General features: G+C 38.7%; 1 protein-coding gene across 1 annotated transcript; it reads left to right on the forward strand.

The window, feature by feature from the left end:
- Window positions 1-3,558: 3,558 nt before the first annotated feature.
- On the forward strand, window positions 3,559-13,513 carry snw1 (SNW domain containing 1). Its single transcript, XM_030127835.1, has 14 exons — window positions 3,559-3,637; window positions 4,093-4,246; window positions 4,468-4,629; window positions 4,712-4,807; window positions 5,067-5,173; window positions 5,402-5,506; window positions 5,931-6,000; window positions 6,134-6,199; window positions 6,385-6,501; window positions 6,945-7,086; window positions 8,664-8,766; window positions 9,627-9,744; window positions 11,180-11,343; window positions 12,657-13,513. The coding sequence occupies exons 1-14, from the start codon at window positions 3,624-3,626 to the stop codon at window positions 12,847-12,849; spliced, it is 1,611 nt and encodes a 536-aa protein (XP_029983695.1). The 5' UTR covers window positions 3,559-3,623; the 3' UTR covers window positions 12,850-13,513.
- The last annotated feature ends 7,244 nt before the right edge of the window (window positions 13,514-20,757 follow it).

Here is a 20,757-nt window from a genome sequence, read left to right on the forward strand (position 1 = left end):
GATGACTAGAGCAAAAATTCTGGAGGCATCACTCTATAACAAGCTTTCCGTGCCACTCCACATCAGTGAAAACCAATGGCAACATACTGCGCTTCCTCTGGTATGATTATGTATTTACAATTTAGCATTCTAAAAAAAGGATGTGCTTGTCAATCATACCCTCCTTTAGTTGCTCTCCCTTTTCATCTGGATCCACCTCAGCTTCATCCTAGAGATGGGAATGCTGATGACGATGAGGTATAGCACAGGATGTGTTGCTTCTGTTCATCTCTCTCACTTGAATTGCTTGGAGCACTGACATGGCTAGTAGGCCTGCCACCTCTACGTCAGCTCGCATCAAAGCCGTGTGCCACAACCTCAGCTTAAGCATGTGGCTGGCAGTAAATGGCCACCACCTTCATGGTAAAGAAAATAAAAATAGTTGCAGCCTTGAGGTGCAGATTCTGCTGCCCATAGATTATTTGTCTTTGCCTTAGCATTTTTCTTTGATTTGTAAATCCTACAGGTGATGTATTGTGTTTACACAGTCCCACTTAGAATGCAATCAATCAATAAAGGTTTGTTTGAAGAATGTGAATAAAGCAAGGCACTGCTTCCAAACTCCCTGGAGGTTGATTTCATTTGAGTGGTGAGATGATGCCCACACCATCAGTCATCCTGCAGCAAGTCCAGGGAGGGGTAGACAGAATGATACAGGACTCCTCAATGCCAAATGCCAGGCACGGACAAAAAGAGAAGCACCCAGATGATTGGGTTTATTAAAAGCTTTCTTGTCCCGTGCCACAGTGTGGTGATTGATCTCTCTTGACGTGTCCTTTTACCCTGTGTCACATTAATAAACTGCGTCTCTGCTGAGATACTGACAGACTGCCTCCTCCTCCAAGTAACAGGGAGGGAGAGGAAGGAAGAAAGATGGAGGGGGGGCAGAAGCAGAGGACATGGAGATAAAAAAGATGCAACCACAGAAAGAAAGAATAAAAGAAAGACAGTGAGCATGAGATAGCAAAAACTGAATGAGAAATAAAGTCATTCACAGCAGGGATGTCACTTTTACTGCTGATTGTTACGGCAACAGGGCCTAAGTCAAGATAATATCAATGCATTCATCATAACAGCAGGGTCATTATGGTGACATTATCATCTCCTATTCCATGGCAAAACTCATTTTGTAAGTTTATAAGCTCTCTTTGTGTTAAGCTGTCTCAAGTGAAACATATGTGCTTCAATAGCAACAGAAACTGGAACTGGCAAAGGATTTTCATACAGCTATTGTACAGTGGATGTCAGCTTTCATTCCTGAGTCTGGTGCTTCTTTTCTCTGTAGATATGCATCTCAACAAATAAAATGGATGAATAAATAAGTTACCCCAGCCAAGAAATCAATATGTGTACAGGAGACCCTGATACTGAAAGAGATCATGTACTTCTTCTAGAAATGTGAGAAAAGAAAGAAGTGTCACAAGAACCAGAACTGCATATAAACCTATGTAATATCCCATTGTTTCCCAAAAGGCTTAGAAGTATAGAAACATTACTATAGCTTTTGCAAAATAAACTTTGAGGTATGAGCTTTGCTTGTGATATTTCAGTCCACATGAATTTCTTACTGCACAGGTGCATTCCTTATGTTGGTCTCAGACTAAAGTCCCTCAGCTGTGTCATGATGACACTGAAGATTGCCTGTTTTTCATCATTCTGTCTTTCTTATATTGGCAAGGTGATAAAATGCTTAAGGTGTTTGAAAAAGGATAGGGATATGGAAGACATTATGGTGCAAAAGCAGGAAAAGTGCAGGTGTAACTAATGAAACTAGCTCAGTTCCTATCAACAATGATACTTGTTTTCAATTTTACCTTGTATACTGTATATCCTTTATATATTGTATATATTTCAATCAAATCAAATTGGATTTTATTTTTTTGTGTGTGTTTTCTGTCCTTTTATGTTGATATCGTAGGTTAAAGTGAAAAAATAATAGGCAGTTGATATAAACGAAGTTGTACTGAAAAAAAGTTACCAAACATGGGTATAGTAAACCTTTGTTTGTATAGTATATAAAGGCAAAATCAAAAGTACTGAAAAATGGCCTAAATAGGCTCAGACCGCTAAAGGGTAATACTTGAATGTTTCTGCCAACAGAAGGTACATTGTACCAATTATTTGATTTGTTTTTCTTGTTTGTTTGTTTGTTTGTTTAATACAACTTGGTTAAATTATTTCAGTGTGTATATAAGTACTTTTTGAACATTTTCAGCACCATTTCAATAATACCGTGAAAATAATGATAACCGTGATAATTTTGGTCCCAATAACCATGATATGAAATTTTCATATCGTTATATCCCTAAATAAGAGTCAATGTACAGTATTTAGACATTTCAAGGCACCGTGATTTAAAATGATCTAAAGTGATTATATATATTTTCAGTATAATTTTTGTGTGACTGAATCTGCTGCTAAACAGAACAGAGCAGCCAGAATGATTTTCATTGTTCCTGTAACAATGATAATAAAGATTTATGTTTCTTCTTATTATTATTATTCTTATATTGTGGTTCACTGTCTTGTCACACTTTACTGGTAGGTTTCACTTAAAGCACCGTATGACTTTGATCACAATTTTTTTTTTTTTTTTTTCCCAAATTTGGAAAATCCGAGTGATAGCCTAATTATCACTAATCCATTAGTCTTTCCATGTTTAAGGACTTGAATCACTTCCCTCATGGTGAACAAATTTGAAGATGACTTCATCATAAACACAGTCTGCTTGTTTACATTACAAACAGAAATGTCACTTAGGCCTTTTTGGAAATTTTGTCATACTGTGGGAAGCAAAAGGGTTTTTTCACAGATTCTGTAAGAAAATGAGCCAGATCGCTACAAGGTAAAAGTATACAGTCCACCATGGTTGTTTTAAAGAATGGGTATTGTCAGTGGATGGAGGTAAAGGCGACATTTGGGTTCAGCACTCACCAAGAAACAGTGAAATTGCTACTGCGTGGAATTCTCATTCCCACAATGCACTTTGCAACGAACTTTCTGAAAAAGCCTGAGTGACATTGTGGTTTGTTATGTAAACAAGCGGACTGTGTTTATGATGGAGTCATCTTCGAAGTTGCTCACCATGAGGGAAGTGATTCCTCAGAAAGACTAATGAATTAGTGATATTCAGGCTATCACTTGGGTTTTACAAATTTGAAAAAAAAAAATGTGATGAAAGTCATACACTGCTTTAAATAACACTGAGCTGTTGTGAATGCTACTAGTGGCAGCTTTGCTTATGACACTGACAACTTTTTTGACAATTGTGACATACAGGCAGATTCTTAAAAACTACTGTTTTTGCACTTTGGGGAGGACAATTACAGTTATCACAGTCATCACACTACAAAAATGGAAAAATCACTCTAGTTTAACACTTTAACTACTGCTGAATGCACACCACTTTTCTTGTGTTGAGGCTACAATCAAGTGTGTCCCGGATTTGTCGAGAATTTGTGTCAAGTGCACTGCTCCACTGTGGTTGGCGTATTAACGCGATACTACGCACTCTGTTCTCGTTAATACTGTGCGAGTAGGTGCCATTGCGCATGCTCAGTTGATTGCTAAGGAAGAAAGGAAAAATGTCTCTGGCGAGGTGAGTCCGACAATAAGGCCTTTTATGTTGATATTCTACAAAACTGTCTCTCTGTCTTGTTCTAAACTATTCTGATGTGATATGGTTCGATGTTTCATAATAATGTTAATGGCACCCGCGATCTGTTTGCCTCAGTTCCTGAATTTAGTGGTCAAGCAGCAGCTAACGCTAGTCCTCTGTCGTAAGCTAGCTAAACATTTAGCATTAGCCTGGTAGCTTAGCATCATACCATCGTTGTCTTAACGTAAGTTCATCAGTAGTGTACACAATCAGCGATAGCTTAAGTTTGTATTAGGTGTGTTTTCATGGTTATCCTCACAAATGTTGGCCACCTAACCGTTTTACGAGTTTGAGATAACATTGCTAAGCGGCAGTAATATCGGGTCGCGCTAGCTTATCTGCTTTCAGTTGGATACACATGACAGTGGGGCTAAAAGCTCTTCTTGTTTATCTAGCTTTTTACCGGCACCGACCCAGTTGTCACAGGACCAGCTGGAGGCTGAAGAAAGGCTCCGGGCCCAGAAGTCCTACTCCACCGCCCTGGTTTCGTCCCGTAGAGAGCCCCCTCCTTATGGACACAGAAAAGGCTGGGTACCGCGTTGTCTTGAGGTAAACAAGTCAATTTTTTATAATGTTGGTGACTCCTTAGTTTATAATATGGATATGTTCTCATTTGATTAGAGTTGTGTTTTAACTGTTCGCCAGAAGATTGGCTAATACTAGATGACGATCTAGTAATAACCACCAACATAACAGCCATAGACCGACCATGGCTTTTTACTTGAATGTAAAGTTTTCATGTTTGTTAATGTAAACCTGCATGTCTGTAGGACTTTGGAGATGGAGGCGCTTTCCCAGAGATTCATGTGGCCCAGTTTCCTTTGGAGATGGGTAGAAAGAAGAAGACATCCAATGCCCTGGCAGTTCAAGTGGATGCAGAAGGAAAGATCAAATACGATGCCATTGCCAGACAAGGACAAAGCAAGGACAAGGTATGAATATACATTCACACACAGGCTCTTATTGCTTTCTAAATCAAATTGATTCTTCACATGTTACCTCTCACTGTTGCAGGTGGTCTTTAGTAAGTACACAGATCTTCTTCCCAAAGAAGTTCTGAATGAGGACACCCCTGAACTACAAAGACCTGATGAGGAGGCTGTACAAGAGGTAAGACACAGTCCTGTGTTTGTGCATAAAGCTAACATGTTGATCTATTTAATGCTCATAACACCTTGAAAGAGTCATTTAGGCCATTATTGGTTATTCACAGATGAAATAAGAGGCAGAAGTGTTAACATCTTTTTTAGACGGCACTGAAACAAGGCAGCATACAATATGCATGTGTTTTTACCTAAGAACTTTAGCTACATGTTAGCTTGCTGGGTGTGATTTAAACTTTGTTTACAAGTTATGTGTTCCTTTGTAGCTGACAGAAAAGACCCGTTCTGCCCTGGAAAAGGCAGTGTCTCAAAAGATTGCTGCCGCTATGCCTGTGAGAGCAGCAGACAAACAAGCCCCTGCACAGTACATCAGGTATGTATGAGGCTTTTAACGGTTTAAAGGCCTTGAAAAGCACTGGAAGTCAATAGATGGTATAGACATCTTTCAGAATGTTTATTCTGTGTAATGCTCTGTTTATAGCATAGAAAAAATGGTGTCAATGTAAACAATTGTAAGTCTTGATAAAGACATACTTTTACATCGTTAAATAACTGTTTCTCATGGACTTAATGCATCTGCTTCTTTCCATTTGTCCCATAGATACACGCCATCCCAGCAAGGAGTGGCTTTTAACTCAGGGGCCAAACAGAGAGTGATCCGTATGGTGGAGATGCAGAAAGACCCCATGGAACCCCCTCGTTTCAAGTAAGAAAATATTTCTTTGTCACTCACTAATCTGGATTTTTTTTTTTAAATGTAGAATTTTTTCACTTCCACTTTTGTGTATTTAAATTTTAGTTAAGCTCTTTGATTCATGACTTTAGTTTGGTGTGCCTTTATGGTGACTTAAGATAGATGACCAAGTCATATTTTGTTTTTTGTGTTTTTTAAACAAAAACATCTTCAACTTCACTATCTTCTAAGAAGCTATGGGTGATATTCACAACAGTATATGTGTGTATGTTCAATTATCACCATTACACCTAAATACAAAACTATTGAAATCATATGAATAATTGGGATGGATTGTAGAGGTCTCGGGATAAGTTCCATTTTCCCTTTTAGATAAAGGCTAATGCAAATGTATTTCAGAGTCATCAGATGTGATTTGTGTAACTTTGTTTTTCAGGATCAACAAGAAGATTCCTCGAGGTCCTCCCTCTCCTCCTGCTCCTGTTATGCATTCTCCAAGCCGAAAGGTAATGTGGATTATACACTTTAGAAAGTATACAGTTGACTATAAAGTAATTAACAGTTCTATCAGTACTTTAATGCCATGTTGATAAATCTTAAACAGATTTATGTTAAATACACCTTTTCCCTTTGTTTTAGATGACAGTAAAGGAACAGCAAGAGTGGAAGATTCCTCCGTGCATTTCTAATTGGAAAAACGCAAAGGTAATACGATGCCAGAATTAAATGGAACCTTTTGTAATATTTATAAAAGTGCAAATGCCTTCCTTGTTAATAATAAATGTGGGTATATATGCATATTCATAAATGCATGTATATTATATATTCATTGAGTTTTACGTTTTCCACTTAGCTCACATCTTTCTTTCATTATGCTTAATTTTTCTCAGGGGTACACCATTCCTCTTGACAAACGTCTGGCTGCTGACGGCAGGGGGCTGCAAACAGTGCATATTAATGAAAACTTTGCCAAGTTGGCTGAGGCGCTTTACATCGCAGATAGAAAGGTATTGTACCTTGGTGTGTGATTGATCTGTTGTAATTCAGGGGTAGATGTGTTTTTTAGTTATCAACAAAACTCATAACCTCTGTAAATTGGCAGTAAAAATAAAAGTCTTGGTGTCAATTTTCAGAAAAATTCCCTTTACAAGGAGTTGTTTTAATGTCTTGATGATGGTAGTACATTTCAGTAATATTTACTCCATGTTTTTATCACAAGTTTTCACATTTAACAGGAGAGAATATAAATAGTAAGCACTAGTAAATACATAAATGTTTTCTCATTTCAGCAAGAAATGTTGAATACTCATGGTTACTGTTCAAAGATAAAAAAAACCTCTAATAATAGGATCCGGTAATCACTCTGTCCTTGTGGTAATTTTTACCGGACATATATATGCTTTTTCCGTTATGTTAGGGACTTACTGTTGATTCCTTGTCATGTTTATAGGCTAGAGAAGCAGTGGAAATGAGAGCCCAAGTAGAGAAAAAGATGGCACAGAAAGAGAAGGAAAAGAAAGAAGAGAAACTTCGGGAGCTGGCTCAGATGGCCAGAGATCGTAGGGCAGGCATCAAAAGCCACGGAGACAAAGGTAAGTGTGTTGCATTCTGATTTTTAAACTATACATGAACACTTTTTGTGTCGGAGCGAATAGACCAGGCTCTCTTTGTTATTGCCCTCATTTCAAATGTGAAACATGAACAGCAAAAGCCTCCCTGGCAGCGATGACAGGACCAGTAAGCTGTGAAAATGTTTTTGTGTCTGTACTGAAAATTCACATTTTTGAAAAGAATCACTTTTTATGTTTGTCCTTTGACAAGCAGGCTGAATACAGTAGAACATATTGAGCCCTACTGTTAAAAGCAAATGAACAAATGAAAGCTGTCTTCTGACAGCTTAGTTTATGTATCGCAAGAGCACACATTTCCTGTCCTCTCCGGTGTTTCTGTTGTTTTTCCAACTTTCTCACACACCTAGCTTCTCATTCCACACCATATCCCTCTCAGGGTTCTCGCGGGGTCTTAAAAGTCTTGAATTTTCAAATCTGCCTTTAATACATTAAATAAAGTCTTTAAAATGTATTAAATTTGATATGGTAGGTCTTAAGTTATGTTGCCATAAATTTGTTCGCTGAGCTGTGAATAAATGTGTTCGGGAAATGCTCAGTCTGCAAAGAAAGTAACGTTAGTCTACTCAGTTCCACCCAACAATTTATATTGAAATTAGGAACCAATTATTGCTAACTTTGCAGAATCAAGGCGTTGAAGTAAATAAGTACATTTTCCTAAATTCTAGGAGTCATGAATTTTGCCAGTATGGCTGTGAAATGGCCATTAAATGCTATTCTAAGTAGTCTTAAAAAGTCTTAGGGTGTATTCACACCTACTTTGTTTGGTCCGTTTAAAATAGACCAGAGTTCATTTCCCCAGAAAGTTCAGACTTACAAACTCAGGTGGTCTCGATCCACTTCTAAACAGACTCTGGGCTGGTTCACTTCTGGTGTGAATATAACCGTCCTCGAGCCAAAACAAACCAAGGAATCATGTGCCTTTATGTGCTTGACGAGCCACCATAGCCGCTGGAAGTAGCCGAGCCACACGGGTAGTCGGAGCTAATAGCTGCAGCCATGAGCCGTGGACAGACTTGGAGCAATAAGGAGATTGAACATCTCATTGACATTTGGTCAGATGCCCATATTATGAAACTGGCTCTGAATGAGCTGTTCTTGACAGTGAGCGTTATTTTTTTAAATTTGTGTCTGTAAAAACAGAATACATATTCCAAAAACGATAACTGCTCGTGGGACCTCCGTGTTTGTTTTCATCAACACCCGCCGTCTCTGATTCACCCCGCCCCCAACTTTTCTGTCCAATGCCAGCACAGTTGCGTGCTTCTGTTTACGCATTTTGGTCCACTAGCAAAAAGTGCAATGTGAATGCGATCCAACCCAAACGAAAAAATAAAGTCCGCGTTCAATCTGAATCAAATCAGTAGACCAACCTGTAGGACTCTGCTCTCTGTTTCCCACTTTCTTCACCTCAGGACTTTGAACTGCTTCAAACAATCAATCTCACTTTTTCATTTTTGTTTGAACTTTCTTAAATTTCCTTTTTCCCCCTTTTCTTCCCCTGTCTCCATTCACCCATCTCTCTCCTTCCAACGTGGCAGGTGGCGATGACGGTGAGGCCAGGGAGCGTGACGAGATCCGCCGTGACAGAAGGCAAGAGAGACAGCACGACAGGAACATCGCCAGAGCGGCCCCTGATAAGAGGTGCTGGACACGCACTATGAACGCACACACAGATGTACTGCTCACTACTGAATCATTCATAGGGCCAGCAGTAATCCTGAACAAACCCAGCAGGATCTAGCAGAGTGCTCAGGCATTAGTCCTCATCTGCAGCCATCCAGGTTCTGTTTGCGCATGTGAGATACGTGGGCAGTGTGAGTTTGTTGAGTTATATCCGTGTGTACACTGTCAGGTTGCCAGTTGATGGAATTGCGGGTCCCTGGAGGAGTACGGCAAATGAAATTCAGAAGAGTTTATTACAATCACAATTCCAGCTGTCAGTCGGCAGAAACCTTGTTATCTTAAAATTACCATTCATTTAACTTTGAAATGGCTGTTAGCTGAAGGACAATGAAGACGATTACGTTGCAGAGAACAGATCAAAACTTTAGAGAAGCGAATTATACTTAACGTACACATTTCATTCGAAATTACAAGCCTAATGGAAAATTTTTAGCAGCTTCTGTGATTTATGTCTTAAGAAGTTTACTTTTGTTAATGTAAAACCTTTATGCACACAGTTATGTCAGCGTTGCTTGCTTTGATTTATATAGAAGATTAGATTCGACTTTATTGATTTCAAAACAGGGGAATTCAATGGTCAAGGCAGCAACAGAATAGAAGATAGTGCAAAAAACAATATGAAATAATAATAATAGTTGTGATAATTGTAACAGTGATTAAAAACTATACATATTTACCTCAGAGTGGAATTACAAAAATGTCCGAAGTATACTGTTATCAAAGTCTTGAACATATATTTTCATCAGTGTGTGTTCCAATTTTCCTTGTGTAGGATGGTATGGAGAATCTTTGCTAATTCTCAGATGTTTATTCCCCAGGTCGAAGTTACAGAGAGACCAGGAGAGAGACATCAGCGAGCTCATCGCCCTGGGTGTGCCAAACCCCCGTTCCTCCAATGAGGCCCAGTATGATCAGCGACTCTTCAATCAGAGCAAGGTTAGGATGTGATTCTGTTTTTGTCTGTGGCATTATGTTAACTCTTTAAGTGCCAGACAGTTAAGGGGCTAATAAGCCTTAAAAGTGCCACAGAATTTGGCCGTTTTTCAGTATTTCGCGTCGTTTGTATAATATTTGAAGAATCCTGCAGGAAACCGCTCGGTAACATCCGACCGATTGCTGATTAGATCCAAAACGCACCGGACGCAGCCGATTCATTATTGATCGTAATTTGCATAATTTATAATAATAATAATAATCTTTATTTACATAGCACTTTTCATACATTAAAAACTGTAGCACAAAGTGCTTTACATATACCACACCCACCCACTCACCCGCACACACACACACACACACATATACATGCAAACCCACAAGCTCACACATACTTAAGAAGACTGACTGAGCACGGGTAGACCAGAACAAAAATGTACAAGTAAAAGTAAAACATCAATTTAGGAGGCGCTGTCTCAGGGAGCCATCCGCACCAGGAGGCAGCCGCCGACCCTGGCGACCAGGCACCAGCAACACAGCCCCGCATCCCAACTAGTGGGAGAGGGCCAACTGGGACCGCCACCCACCAGAAAGGAGCGGACCCCAGTGAGAGAAGGCGCCACAGCCCCCGGAGTCCACAGCCGCCCCCCGGCATGGAGGGCTCCCTCTGATGAAACACCGGAGAATTAGAAACATTAAAAAGATATAAAAATATTATTCGGTCGCGTGACCTCAAATTCCCGTCTGCTTGGTCTCAAAAGGGGGACACAGAAAGAACGTCATCAAAATGTGAGAAAGAAATGGGGGTGGATGGTTTGTTTGTACACAAATATGGCGTGTTCTCCAAAGCCGATCTGATCGGCCCGTGGCACTTTACAGGTTGTTTTCGTAAAGCCGATTTAATCGGCCCATGGCACTGAAAGTGTTAATGGGTACCAAGTTTGTTCTTTCAGACCCAGTACTTCTTAAATGGTTTGTTTTTAGTGAGGGACTGGGACAGAACTGAAAACCAAACCTACTACATTTATGTATTTGGACGAAGCTGTTCAATCTGAGCAGACTTTTCTATATCTGTAATGTTTAACGGTTTTCTTCCAGTATATTTTACTTTGTAATCTAAGTGATGTTTGTTATGTCAGTCGTTTCTTTAGGACAACAGATGGAAATTAGCTTCTCTGCTAAATCTGGTGCATGCATCTTGTTCTTTCTAACTAATGCGAATACACACTGTCCTTTAACTAAATAAATAAATACAAATACAAAATATTCTACTGAAAGTTAAAGAATTTCAAATGATCCGCCTGTGTTTTTCTTTATTAAAACATGCTAAATGTGACTTAGGAGTGGTGTTTGCTATCAACACATCAATCAAAACCTTGTAGCTACGTGTTGTTTTGCTGCTGCTGTCATCTTCAATGAAATCTCCATCTCTTTCCAGGGTATGGACAGTGGTTTCGCTGGCGGTGAGGATGAGATGTACAACGTGTACGACCAGCCATTCCGCAGCGGCAGAGACATGGCCTCAAACATCTACAGACCCAGCAAGAACATCGACAAGGACGCCTACTCAGATGACTTCGACACACTCATGCAAAACAACAGGTAATGGGCAACATGATTTGATGATGATTTTTAGGAAATAGTCAAGATCACTAGTTGTACAGATCTGATTCATAACATCACTGAGATTCGGAATTGATTCTCAGTTCTTGACACAGATCGGGATATATTTTCTTCATGTAACGATTAGTCCGTTTGCTTCGTCATATTCGTGCGCTTTGACGTCTGCAGCTCACTGAGCGTTGGAATTCTCTGCTGTCTGTTGTCATTTTGACTTTTATTTTCCTCAGCAGCAGCACACAACTCACACAAAACCTACTAACATTAGTATTACAAACAACCCCACGTTGACACAGAATAAAAATACTCGCTGTAACTTCTCTCAGGTTGTAAATTTGTGTTGAAATGGCCTTTTTTATTCAGCCAGCAATCCAACCAACCTCTAGATTATCACTACTGTACAATCTAATGCATTGATATTTGAGAAGGTTCCATATGCTTGATTTTTATTATATTTTAATATGAGGAAAATCATTAGTGTAACAAGTCCTAAATAATTCACACTGGATCTGTTTAAAAACATAATCTAAAAATGTTACCATGTGGAATACTATACATATATACATAAATGAGTGAATCCACTTATAAGTGCTTTAACTTAATGTAATTATATAACATAACCAGATGTATCTTTTTTTTATCTTTGAATATTATATGTTTAAAGATACTCTTTCTTCAATGAATATTTAATTTACATAACTTAAACATTACAAATAAATCCCCAGTGTTCACCTCAGTATCACTTTTCTCTGATTTACAACATTACAGCCCTCAGCTTAAGCACGCGAAACCTCCTCACTTAGAGTTAAAACGAATCATTATAAAGGCCTGAAACATTTTTGAGGTCGTCACAGCTTTATTTTGAGGCACGAAGCAACCTCGCACATCAAGTCCCAGCAGGAGGCCCCGTCCTTGGGGCAGCAGTGCCACACTCCACTAGTGGAGCATAGCCTGTCCCATATGTTTAGTCACCAACTTGTCATTATCCTGTAGGAATGGCAGACTGGCTGCAGGGGGCTGCACCGTTCTCCAAAACAGCCTGAAAAAAGCCTTTGATTTCAGCAAATTTTCCCAAGACACAAAAAACATGGAATGCCTTGATGTTTTTTTTTTCTTTTTTTTTTCCTGCTTTGGGACTCCTTGAAAGCATCTCAGAGTTGGAATATTTTCATGAACAGGAGCCAGTCTCATTACTCTTAAGTTATTTTATTAGTTTGAAGATGAAACCTCCACTACCGGCCCTGTAAACGTCATTCTTAACCTGTTCCTTCTCTGTCCTCTAACCCCTCCGACAGATTTGTACCAGACAAAGAGTTCTCCGGTGCAGACCACGGCCAGAGGCGGGACGGACCGGTCCAGTTTGAGGAGGATCCCTTCGGTCTGGACAAGTTCTTGGAGGAGGCCAAGCAGCACGGGGGCTCTAAGAGACCCTCCACCAGCAGCCGCTCCAAGGATGACTACCATGACAAGAAACGCAGGAAGGAGTGAGGGCGGCTGAGTGCAGAACCCCCTCTGTGGCATGTGGAGAGGACGGGAAGACGGGCTGCATCCTCTGAGGCTGACGGGTGTTTTTAATGTACTCAAGTCTCTATCAGGAATGATCTGTCAGATTTTTTGTTGACTTTATTGTAAAAGGTTGTGAAAGATCCCATCTCCTTTTTTTTTTTTTTTTTTTATTATTTTGGTTCTGTTTTAGAACATGAGCATTTAGTGTCACTCTTGCTGAATGTAAGGAGTGAACATGTTGAATATGTGATGATGAAACTGTGGCTGTTTGTGTGAGAGCTCTGCCTCCATGTCTGAGAGCTTTTATCTGTCCAGTACAGCCGACGTCTTCAGATGTGGACGCTAACATTCAAACCCCTGTCCCTTAAATGTCTAGAGTAGTGTGTTTTTTGTTTTTTTTGTAAACATAATACGAACGAATACTTATTTTCAGCAGGACCTGTTGATATTCAAACATTTCTCCTTCCAGTTTATTTTTGTCAGCTGCTCTTTATTTAAGCCTCTAGTGTATTTGTAAACACAGTCATTTCCCATGTTTGATGGCAGATATGTACAGAAGTATAAACTTAACTGTAAGATGGAAAGCTAACCAGCTTTATAATTCTTGTACATTACTACCAATGGAATAAATTTCATATAGTGTGTATCTGCTTCTCTGTAGTTCTGTTTGACAGGGTTCACAGTGGTTAGCACTGTTGCTTCACAGCAAGAACGTCCTGGGTTCGTTTCCAGTACCGGTCCAAAGTCCAACAAGATCACGTGAATAGGTTAATTGGTCAATCTGAATCAACCATTCACCCAGGATCAGTTGTTTACCTGCATGTATCAGCCCTTTGATGAACTAGTGACACCACCAGGGTTACCTCACCTTTGCTAGTTGATAGTCAGGATGGGCTCCAGGACCTCCAAGACCCTCATGAGGACTTGAGGCCTTCACAAAATGAAAGAATGAAACTATTTATACAGCCCCAGAAAAGGCATGACACTGAGCAAAATAGTCCAATGTGTTTAGAAAAGCCATGGAATTTAGCTTAGTCTGTAATTAAATTTAAAGGGAAAGTGAGTGAACCTGACATGGACAGATACTTAGAACTATAAGACTAGGAGACAACATGAGTGTTAAGACCTTATGGTTGAATGTTACATCATACAGCTTTAATTTCTTCTCAATATTTAATAAATCACTGAACTACTCTATAGTAAGTTTGAACAGTTACAAGATGTTACAACTTGAGTGTGTGTGTGTGGGGTTAAATTTGATCACACATTTGACCCCCCCCCCCTTTTTTTTTTTCTATTTTATTTACTTATAAATAAAATAATTGTCGTATGTATTTTGTACTGTTCACATGTCACTATTAGATTTATATCAAGAATTTTCTTCTTTCTGGTAGGGTGGGATTGTGAGAGGGGTAAAAAGAAAAATGAAAGAATGGAAGTCCTCTCTGTCACATTGCACTGTCATGCTGTTGCCTGTGAAATTGCTTCCAATAAAGTTGATTAAAAAATGATCACACTAACAGTCAGATTTCCAGGCCTGTAATAGCCATGACATGAAGAACTGCCATGTTTTTGAAAATTCTTCAGGATACAAACTCTTGTTGTAAAGTTTGCTGTTTTAGAGTCATAACAATGGGTTATGAACACAATCACAATTATAATCGCATAAATAGAGCATAAAATGAGCTGGATGTAATTTCCAAACAGTAAAAGTAAGGCTTGAAGCTCAAAGTAAATGTGAATTTAGCGCCTATGGCCTCCAGAATGTCTTAAATAAAACATGAAACTACAACACACATTCTCAGAAAAGCAGCAGAAGGTCAAAAACTTGAGTAAAATTGATGAATGCTAAGGGTGTGTTTTCTGTGTTTATCCTGATGCAAAAATTAATTGGAAATCCTGACTTTAATATTTCAACTTTCTGACCTTTGTCTCTAATGAAATTCACAAAACCAGGGAGAAAAATGGTAAAATTTAGAGAAGGACACTGAGGAGAAACTGTCAAAAATGGAGTCAACCTCAGGGTTTTCCCCAGGCAGAACCTCAGGTGCTTTTATGACAAAACATTGTATTTTTGCATAATTTTTAATCTGTATTCTCACAATTGTCAGAAAATAGTTTCTTATCTTACCAGTTAATTCCAGGTGATTAGTGTGAAAACAACTGACAGTAGGAGAAGGATGGTACCAATGTCATAAAATAATGTCTGTTTCTTGTCATGAACTTAAAGTCTGAATGGTCATGAAAATCATTTGTCCTTGAAGAGTCACAGAAAACATCAGTGTGTGCACCCTGCATTGCTGATTTGATATTAGCGTGTTTTCTCCATTTAGTCCAGTGCAAAGTCCATTACTTGTATAATTGTTATACTTGGCTCATAATAGATTTCCCCCATTTTCATCACTTACCAAGTAATGCGTCTCATTTACATCGATGATAAAATACCCAAGATGCATTCGTAGAAGCCATCAATTCCAAAGTGTGAGTGGTGACATTTTTACCAGAAACAGACTCTGCGATTTATGTGATGATTAGAACAAAACTAGTTCCATTAATTACAATTAATTATGATTTATGCAGTCTGACAGTTTTATTTTCCTCAGCGTCGGGGAAAATAATTGGCGTGGTATTACACGGCCCAGCACACTCACAAATATCTGCCGAGTGCCATCTTTCACTCATGCCTGAACAGGGCTCCGACACTTGTTATCTGCACAAGATTTATGGTTTCTTCAATGGGCAGTATTTGGAGTTATTGCTTCCTGTATTAGAGCTCTGCTCTGGGCTTGGCATCCTGTGGTTTACTGCTGGTTTTTCAATGGTATCTGGAAAATTATAGGACTAGTAAAACAGCAGAACATACTGAAGGCACTGAAACCATTTAGTGATTTCATATTGGAATATGTGATATTATAAAATGACTGCTCTTTTAATTTTTCAGAGAATAGAGTTGATATAAAATAAATTAAATCGTAGAAGAAAACTCAATACATATAAATTTAATAAGCTGGCAAGGCTGTTGGTGTGACTGAAATACAAGCTAGAAAATGACCTTTTTGTCTGGAGTCTCGTCTATTGCTTACAATCAGATTCATTCTCCTCGCCAAATGTGATCAACACAGTTCCCACTGCTTGCTGCGTGAGTGCAGGGACACTCACACACACTGTGAAGTCCTGCAGCTTGTCTCTGCTCGCTGTTTACAACTGTGGAAGCGAGCTAAATGACATTAAAGCCTCAGTCAGGCACAGCCAAGTGGCTCTGATGTGATTTAACATTGACCTATACTCATGTGGAGCAGACCTGACATGCTCAGTGTCGTCTCATTCCTTACCAGCAGCATTCAGGACGGGTGGGGTGGGGTGGGGTGGTGGTGGTGGGGGGTTGTCCTCATGTCCCCACGTGTCCCCTCTGCACCTGAAGACACAGGCTGAGGTCTGAACTCAGAGGAGGGAGTGGGCCTATGGTAGAACACTGACCTCATTTATAATATGAAAGGAAAACATGATCAAGCATGTATGAAATGATGTTGAATGCATAGACAGGAGGTCATTTAAATACTTTTACTCAAGAAATGGACTCAACATTTTATGCACTTGTACTTTACTTCCATTTAATAGAACTTTATGCTTCCACTCCACCACAACTCAGGTAAATATTCTACTATCTAATCTTCTGCAGAACTGGCAAATGTAGGTTACACACTTTACTCACTGCACAAATGTAGAAAGTAAAAGTACTTGTGTAAAAAAAAAATTGATTTAGCATCATTGCTCAAAAGTTAAAAACTGTAGACTCTGAAATACTCTTTGCAGGATACTTCTACCAGCTGTTAAGTGAACCTGATCTTAATAAAATTTTCCAACATCAATAAACGTGTTAAAAATAATGCAAATCAGTTTTAAGTTTCAGCAACAGAACCTAAACGTCTATGTCTCCACAGTCCAGTTTTTTTTTTGTTTGTTTTTTTTTTTTTAATCTTGTTTGTCATGTATGATATGCACCAATGGATACACCTACAGATTCACTTTTCTCTGTAATATTGTCTCATTTGTCCAGGCTGCATTTGGTTTTGATGTTGGGAAAATGTGCAGGGACATAAAATGGAAAAAAAAAAAAAAAAAAGACAGTTCCCCTCAAATGCATTAAACTAAAGTTAACATTACATAAGGAGTAGAGAGCATCGTTATCTGTGTAGGTCATCAAAGTAAAATGTCACAAAAATAAATACTGAAGCCACTGGAAACTCTATTTAAGTACAGTAACAAAGTATTAGTGTTACAACACACAAATACTGTAGATACGAGCCACTAATCCACATGTTCTTTAACCCTTTAACTGATGCAGTGGTTTCTCATTTCTAAAACAACCATCAGTTTGATAGAGAGCATAAAAATTGGACTGTGTTTCAGTGGAAAAAGGTCATGTGGTCTGATGAGTCCAGACTGACCCTGTTTCAGAGTGATGGGCGTATCAGGGTGAAAAGAAAGACTGATGAAGTGATTACCCATCATGCATAGTGCCTACAGTGCAAGCCTGTGGGGGCAGTGTTCTGGGGTGGATCTGGGGTTGCTTCAGTCATTCATTTCTATGTTATATGTCTAAAACATGATGGAAATGAATGTTGTGACATTGCATAAACTTATTGAAATCATACTGTAATACTGACCAACATGTGCTATAATCAAAACTAAAAGTGTATCGACTAAATGTTACAGGATTCAGGTTGTCTACAGGGTGGGGAAGCAAAATTTACAATGAACATTTAGTTGTTTTTTCTCAGCAGGCACTACGTCAATTGTTTTGAAACCAAACATATATTGATGTCATAATCATACCTAACACTATTATCCATACCTTTTCAGAAACTTTTGCCCATATGAGTAATCAGGAAAGCAAACGTCAAAGAGTGTGTGATTTGCTGAATGCACTCGACACACCAAAGGAGATTTCAAAAATAGTTGGAGTGTCCATAAAGACTGTTTATAATGTAAAGAAGAGAATGACTATGAGCAAAACTATTACGAGAAAGTCTGGAAGTGGAGGAAGCAACAAAAAACGTACCAAAGCTTTTATTAAAGCTCTCAAATCCAAAATCCTACAGGATCCAACCAAATCCATGAGAAAAATGGCAATTGAACTTGAGGTAGACAACAAGACCGTTAGAAATGCAGTAAAATATGATTTGAAGATTTAAATTCTCATGACTTTCAATAAACTAATTGGTCATACACTGTCTTTCAATCCCTGCCTCAAAATATTGTAAATTTTGCTTCCCTACCCTGTATTTACTTTTTGATATGTGCTTTTATTATAAAAATGTGTAATTCTTTTAAATCTTTGGCAGATCCAGCAGTAATAGTGACTGTGTTTACATAAACCTGATGTTCCTCTAATAAAATGCCTCGTGTATCCACCTCAAACAGAAGACCAGTCTGCTCTGAGTGAATTTTCAATGACAGTGAGAGGATGATATAAATCTTTGATCATCAGATCCACAGGAAAATATTGGCCCTAAAACACCCGATTCAGTCATTTCTGTGATTCTGCTCATGCTCGGCCCATTTAACCCCAACCTCATATTTCACTCCCTCTCTTCTGGAGGTAGAGAAGCAAGATTGGTCTGTGGCTGATACAAGTTTTCTGTCGAGAACTTTAAAAGATTTAAGGACTGTTGAACAACTCAGTGGTGGAGAGGCTTGTAATAAAGTCCAAAAAGATTAGAATTTCACAGAAGACATTGTGGGTTAATCTGGGTCCTCTCAATAATAAAAGCTGGAAAACAACTTCTTCTCTTGTTTCTTTTTTTCAGCAGAACAAATGACAATACTTTTGCATGTGTAAAAAAAAGTTACACTCTGACTAGATACTTTTAGCATCTTAACGCACATCTTAAAGTCTCTACATCTACATATGTTCACATTCATGGTGGAAGCAGAATGACCAGTAATCTAGCATCATTATTTTAAACATGTTTTGTTGCTACGGTGGTGCAGTGGATAGCACTTATACCTCACAGCAAGAAGGCCTGGGTTCGATTCTAACACCAGTGGGGTGGGACCTTTCTGTGTGAAGTTTGCATTTGTCTCTATATGTCAGCCCTGTGATGAACTGACGACTTGTACAGGGTGTACATTTCGCCCATAAGTCGCTGGGATAGGCTCCAGTGACCCCTATGACCCTAGTGAGGATAAAGCAAGTTCAAAAAATGGATGGATGGATGTTTTGTTGCTAATGTATTGTACTTTCACTTAAGTCTCCAGATATTTTAAATGAATATTTACTTGTAATTTCAGGAGTTGACATAACTAAATATAATTTTAGATGACCTGAAGCCATGTCATAGCCATAACAACAGCAATTGGTGGTTTAGCCACCTGGGTTAGATACTGTAGCTGTCAATTATGTCTATCCTGTAAAGCAGTGTTTTTCAGCCTTCGGGTCGGGACCCAATGTGGGGTCGCCTGGGATTCAAATGGGGTCACCTGAATTCCTTGTAATTGATAAAAAAAAAAACAACAACAACTAACTAATAAAAAATATATGGTGAATTGACAGAGACAATCCCAATGCATAAAAGAAATGACAAACTCTGAAGCTGAAACTGAAGCACTGTGATACTGTTTATCTTTCAGTTGTTCATTGTGGTCAGTTTCAGATGTTGCAGCTCTTTTATAATTCATAGTTTGAGTTCTTGTTTGTTCAGTATTAATTGTCAGCCTTGTAAATCCAAGCTGGACTGACTGTACATATCCTGACCAAGGAAAATAAAATTCTCACTTTGTGCAGTAATCTACACCTAGCTTTTCTGCCTCCGTCCATAATAATATACATTATATAGCCTAAATATCATCTAAAAATTAATGCTTATGTGCAACATAGTATAGCAAACTATTACATGATCAAAAACAAATTAATTTTAGCAAAAAAATGTCTCCGTTTTGAATGTCTGGGGTCACCAGAAATTTGTGAAGTTGTAATGGGGTCATGAGCCAAAAAAGGTTGGGAACCACTGCTAAAAAAAAGGAAAATAAAGGGCAAAAATATTTTAAAATGTCATAAACATATTTAAAAAAAAATAAGCTTTAAAAATACCTCTAGATTTCAAATCATTTAAACATGTTTAATTCAGCTATAAAGTTGACTATTTTAACATGGGGGTCTATGGGGACTGACTCCCTTCAGGACCCTCCACACTGACTTTACTTTTCAGTCCTGAAGGTTGCTGCTTAACCAACATGCGCTTTAGCAAAATCTGCTTCACAGGATTAATTTTCTACAGCCCAAAAATAGTGTCCACAGACTTGTGTAGAATTCAAGTCTCCTGTCACTTGAATCACAAAATACTGAAACGTAAATTATGGAATTTTTGCACAAAGACTCCAAAAAACTATCTGCAGCTTTTTGTGAAGCATCTGAATACGTCTTCCATCATGATTGTGTGAACACCAAGATAATTTTTTTTTTTTTAAATGAGATGAAAATAGCAAAGCTTGGGCAACAGAACTAAGATTTGCTGGGTTCTGTTGCCAAATGAATCCCCTCAATGCAAAACAGCAGAGGAGACGTCCCGCAGCTTATGTTTGTGCTCGAACCATCCCTGAAGCGTTAAGGACAGCTTGATAATGGGCCTCCACTCAGCTCTTGTCTGCCTTTATGAATGTGCACAGAGGAAGATGAATGAGATTCTTATTCATGAAGGTAAAGAGGAAATTGGTTCCTTGGCATTGCCTTTGTGCTGCCGTTCGATGTAAACAGTGGACATATTGTGCAGGGATGTAATGGAATCTTCAGGTCGTGGACAGAGGCCAAGACGGATCGCTTCTTATCTTTACTCCGCAAGGAAAACAAACCCAGAAATAATAAACAATATTGAGTTGTTGCACTGCATC

Source organism: Sphaeramia orbicularis, chromosome 24 (assembly GCF_902148855.1).
Source record: "Sphaeramia orbicularis chromosome 24, fSphaOr1.1, whole genome shotgun sequence".
In the NCBI taxonomy this organism is placed as follows: Eukaryota; Metazoa; Chordata; class Actinopteri; order Kurtiformes; family Apogonidae; genus Sphaeramia; species Sphaeramia orbicularis.

What these genes read in the sequence shown, in the direction of transcription:
- snw1 (XM_030127835.1), top strand. An exon ending in AAGGACAAAGCAAGGACAAG is followed by an intron (nt 4,630 to 4,711) that starts GTATGAATATAC and finishes TCACTGTTGCAG; the next exon opens with GTGGTCTTTAGTAAGTACAC. An exon ending in ATGAGGAGGCTGTACAAGAG is followed by an intron (nt 4,808 to 5,066) that starts GTAAGACACAGT and finishes GTTCCTTTGTAG; the next exon opens with CTGACAGAAAAGACCCGTTC.